Source organism: Parasteatoda tepidariorum, chromosome 9 (genome assembly GCF_043381705.1).
Source record: "Parasteatoda tepidariorum isolate YZ-2023 chromosome 9, CAS_Ptep_4.0, whole genome shotgun sequence".
Classification (NCBI taxonomy): domain Eukaryota; kingdom Metazoa; phylum Arthropoda; class Arachnida; order Araneae; family Theridiidae; genus Parasteatoda; species Parasteatoda tepidariorum.
In genome coordinates, this window is record NC_092212.1 from 27848260 (window position 1) to 27852976 (window position 4717).

The 4717-nt window shown below is 30.6% G+C and overlaps 1 protein-coding gene across 1 annotated transcript in view; it reads left to right on the plus strand.

Moving 5' to 3' along the window:
- Positions 1-4208, plus strand: part of LOC107446510 (multiple coagulation factor deficiency protein 2 homolog) — a 30536-nt gene extending 26328 nt beyond the window's left edge. Inside the window, exons 4-5 of the mRNA XM_071185177.1 lie at positions 95-276; positions 3978-4208. Coding sequence (XP_071041278.1) covers positions 95-276; positions 3978-4087 — 292 coding nt within the window. The 3' untranslated portion in view covers positions 4088-4208. The remainder of the gene's footprint in view (positions 1-94; positions 277-3977) is intronic.
- The last annotated feature ends 509 nt before the right edge of the window (positions 4209-4717 follow it).

Sequence of the window (4717 nt, forward strand, 5' to 3'; positions counted from 1 at the left end):
AGAGAGAGAGAGAGAGAGAGAGAGAGAGAGAGAGAGAGAGAGAAGTCAAAATCTCCCTATTGCCCCTCATATTTAAGTTTTTAACCTTTTCCAGGCTCCATGATTTAAACGGAGATAAAAAATTAGATGGTTTGGAGTTGCTTGCAGCCATGAATCATATAATGGACAGAACACAGGCTGCACACGAATCGTTTTCTAAAGAAGACCTTGAGAAACATCCCAACGTTCGACAATCCCTCCAGACTTGGTGGAATGATAAGTTCGAAGAAGATTCTAGTAAGTGATTTATCTTACAAGGGGATCTCACTAATTCTTATTCACAGGGTAACGCCACCAAGCTACCCTCCTAGAATTCGATGAAAATTTTACAGGTATTCGAAGATTGATAAAAAAAAATCCTTAGCCTAAAAATTAGCTGCCAAATTAACTCTGTAAAGCTATATATAAAAAAAAATAATTGGCATTTTTTAATTCCAACGGCAATTTTGCGTGACAAGAATACAAAGAAAAACATCGATTTCCGAAATCAAGTTATGTTTTTATAAAGTTAGTTTAAATTTGTTGGAGAGTTATTTTGCATTCGAAACTATATGGAATCTTATTTAATTATACATTTAGCTTTTCGTAGTGCATTTTGTGTTATTCTTTAACCCTTTGACGCAAATGGGACACTGGTTTCCCTTTTATAGATGTTTATCATGACACTCTAATGCCAAGCAAAAATATTGTTTGGTATTTTTCAATAACGAAAAGCAGTATAATAGTTACTAAAGAATCTCTTAATTATATATGTGTACTAAAATATAAAATCCAAATGAAGTAGTTAGAAAAAAATATTACGTATTCATGTTTAAAAATGTATCAATAATTAATTTTCTAAATTAAGGAAGTTTCAATGAGGAATAACTCTGTTTCTTAGATCTAAATAGCTGCAAATAAGGGCAAGTTTGAAAAATTATTGATTGAAAGTGAGCCCTATTACGAAAATTTTACATTTTTTGCAGAAGAAAGACACCGGCGTTTCAGGCTGTATTTCATAACCATAAATTATTAAAGTACTAGATATAATAATTTTTACTTGTTTTCACCTACATTAATATAAAATAATAAAATAAGTATGAAAAATATTTTTAATAGAACTTCTGCGTTAAAGGGCTAAAAGAAGTTAAACGAATTAGCAAGAGGCTGTAATTTTTTTGCATTGTTTCATACTTAATAGTCGTAAGTCAGTCTTACTATTTTTTTTATGATTAGTTGACGAAATTAGCTAGACGCCTTTTTTTTTACATTGAAAAGTTTTGTTAGTGGAATTACTTAATTTTCAAAACTCGATTTTTTAAAAAATCTTTTTAATAATTAGTGGTTTTACAATAATGATATATGTCATAACAGATAAATATTTTAAACATGGTGTGAATGTTTTATAATGAAATTTCTATTCAGTATTTTTAGTTTTCAAAAATAAGAAAATCGTCAAATTTTAATAACTGTTTGATTTTGGTAACTATGACCCCACACACCTATAAAAATTTCATTGTTATTCTATGGATCTAACGTGAGAACGCTTCCTTGTAAGCAAATTGGATGATATTTTGTTAACGGATGCTCAACAAATCACTGAAAATTTTGATTTTGCGTTATTAACACGTTCACGCCGGGAAAAGAGAAAATACTGGTAAAAGAACTATTTCAATATTAGATAACATTCGGGAGGAGCTAATCTATTCTCAACAATTCACTGTAAGGAAATTTAACACTGCGAAGAAGCANTTATTAACACGTTCATGCCGGGAAAAGTGAAAATACTGGTACGGGAAAAGAGAAAATACTGGTAGAAGAACTATTTCAATATTAGATAATATTCGGGAGGAGTTAATCTATTTTTAACAATTCACTGTAAGGAAATTTAACGCAACGAAGAAGCAATTCAATATAAAAATTGCATCTGTTAAAAACAATTGGTAGTTATAGATTTTTATTATTCCCGAAAAAAAACTAAAAAATTAAATTTATTGTTACCAGTTTTTACTCCGGTGGGCTGCCAAGATGAGACAATCTAGCGTGACCCACCGGTGGGTCACCCCGCGTGAACGCGTTAAATAACTATTTTTTATTTTGTAGAACATTTACTTAACCGGTTAACGCCCGGCGTCATATATTTAGGACAGTTCCTATTTTCAAAGACATTCATTGTGGTGGGAAACTTTTTCAGTATTTTCATTTATCTGGGTGAATTAAAGGATTCTCAGATACCACAATGATTTAGTTATTTCTAATTAGATCTAGAATTCGAATGAACAAGTACTTTTTGATCTATCAGAGACTTTTTGATTGTCTTAACAGAAGAAAAACCAAAACCATTTAATTTCGATAATATATTGTACCACTTTTTCCATAAAACCACTTTTTGTTTCATTTCAATTTATAAATTCGGGACAAAACGGGTTAATGCGCATTTTGGATTCTCATCATGCTGTTTATAGAAAAGTTTACTTCAAAGCATAAATTCTTCTATATCAAGCATAAAAAGCAATAAATTTTTTTTCAGTTCGTTTTGAAGTTTTCTTCAGTTTTCGTATAGTTGGAGTAAATTTTTTGGGGGCAATTTCGCCTACTTTTGGATAATGTGTGTGGCCCCTTAAAAGTTGACAATTCACCTATTTGTTGGGCATATTTTGAAATTGATTAAAACCATTAATGCCCTGCCACAAAATGTAAACTAAAAATTAAGAGCACCTATACGAAATGAAGTGTCAATACTTATTAATTTTTAATTCTCGGTAATTTTGCCATCATTTTAAAAACCTCACAAAGAACAAGTTGCAAAAAAGTGGGCTTTGCGTAGTGTTTTTAATCATGTGCATGTAGTGGTGTAGAAAATAGCTTAAAATCTAATTTAAAAATAATAAAATAATAGTAATAATAACAAAATAATCATGCATAACTTAGCTGCCAATCGAAGAAATTTTCCCAAAAAGTTGGCAGACCTGATGTTTATTCGAAACACCTTCAATTATCATCAGGCAATACAATTAATTTAGATGCGTTGTGCAACTGCTTGTCTCGAAAGTATTTTTCCAGATTTTGACATGGAATTTTTCCTTTGCTAAGATAATAATTTGCACGATCTTCAATGTCTGTTTTCATTTTTACAAGAAATACAAACGTATATTTTAAGGACGATCATTGCAGAGCCCACAGTATCCTAACCAGTTAAGTTCGTTTGACGTGTAAACACGTTGGACCAAATCTCTATTATGGTACGCATGACGCGTATACTCGTGGTTTAAAAGAAAAAATTATCATTAACCATCAAACCTTGAAATTTCTATGAAATACAAATACAATATGAATATTATTGGGCGGAATGTTTTATTTATGTTACCATTAGAACTGTTAAATATTTTATACTGTAGGGGGATGAGGAGCCCGAAACTAACTATTGTTAATTGTAAATAACTTATATGTTAAAGCTGTTAATGAAATATTGGAAGTAACAGTCCAGCACCATCACCTCCTACATCAAAAAGCCTCCACACGGTCTTTTATAAGTAGTCCACGCAGACTATTTAAAAAGGGAACCCAAAACCTTTTATAAAAGTAATTGAGAGAAATTCATCATATAAATTTGTGAATTGAATCGGTAGTGGTTGACAAGTGAATAAGGAGAACCAATAATATTCATAAATAAATAAAAAATTTAGTCATATATTTGCTACCACTTTCTTATTTTAACTAGATTTTGTATTAAGTGACTCAATCTGACAGTGGTTATCCTTTACAGTGGTCTAATCGGACTACCTATAAAAATACGTGTGGAGACTTTCAGTTATAGGAGGCGTTGCTTAATTTTAATTCCGCACCCTGTGAAAGATTTCAAAAATTAGAGTCAGCGCTTAACTAGTTAAACTAGAAAATTACATTTCCATTTTTCATTCTGATAGATAAGTTAATCGGAATTTAAATTTTTATTTCAGAATATATTGACGAAATTTTAAAAGAAGAAGACCAGGATCAAGATGGATTTCTCACCTATTTGGAATTCGCCATTGGCCGTCAAAAAGAAAGACAGAAAATTGGAACTTAATTTTTAAACATTGCTAAAACATTTAATCATCAATCAATCTCGAAAATTTTTAGGAATTTAAAACTGTCATCATATGTTACCTTTGAGTCATTGTTTGAATAAACTATATCTTTCATTATAAGGGTTGTTAAGTGTGCTTGTTTTTGCAACAATTTGCATGCAAAGCCATACTCCTAAATTACTCCGATATTCTCGTCACGCTAAGGTATCTTCTAAATCTTATAATAATTCAATTATATTGGAATGAAAGCATCGAGACTATTGTATATAGCTGTAATCTTAAGCATGTTTATAACCATTTTCTTTCTTTCTTTTTTTTTTTTTACAAATAAAAGTTTCTTTTTCTTTTATATTTTACAATGCAATTTTTTTTAACCCTTTTGCGCCGACTGTCACAAATACGTGCCAGCATAACACCGTATCAATCAGTGTAAAAAGATAAAACTGGTAACCAAAGTAGTTCTTTAGCAGTTTACTTGTGGGCGAGGTTATAATTGTTTGATTTACTTAATTCACCATTACTGTAGTTCAAAATAAAATTATTTAGTTATACTTTGAACTAACATTGATTATATAGGGGAGAGGGGGGCACACGTGAACATGGTATGCTTTACCAATATGATTTGAAAT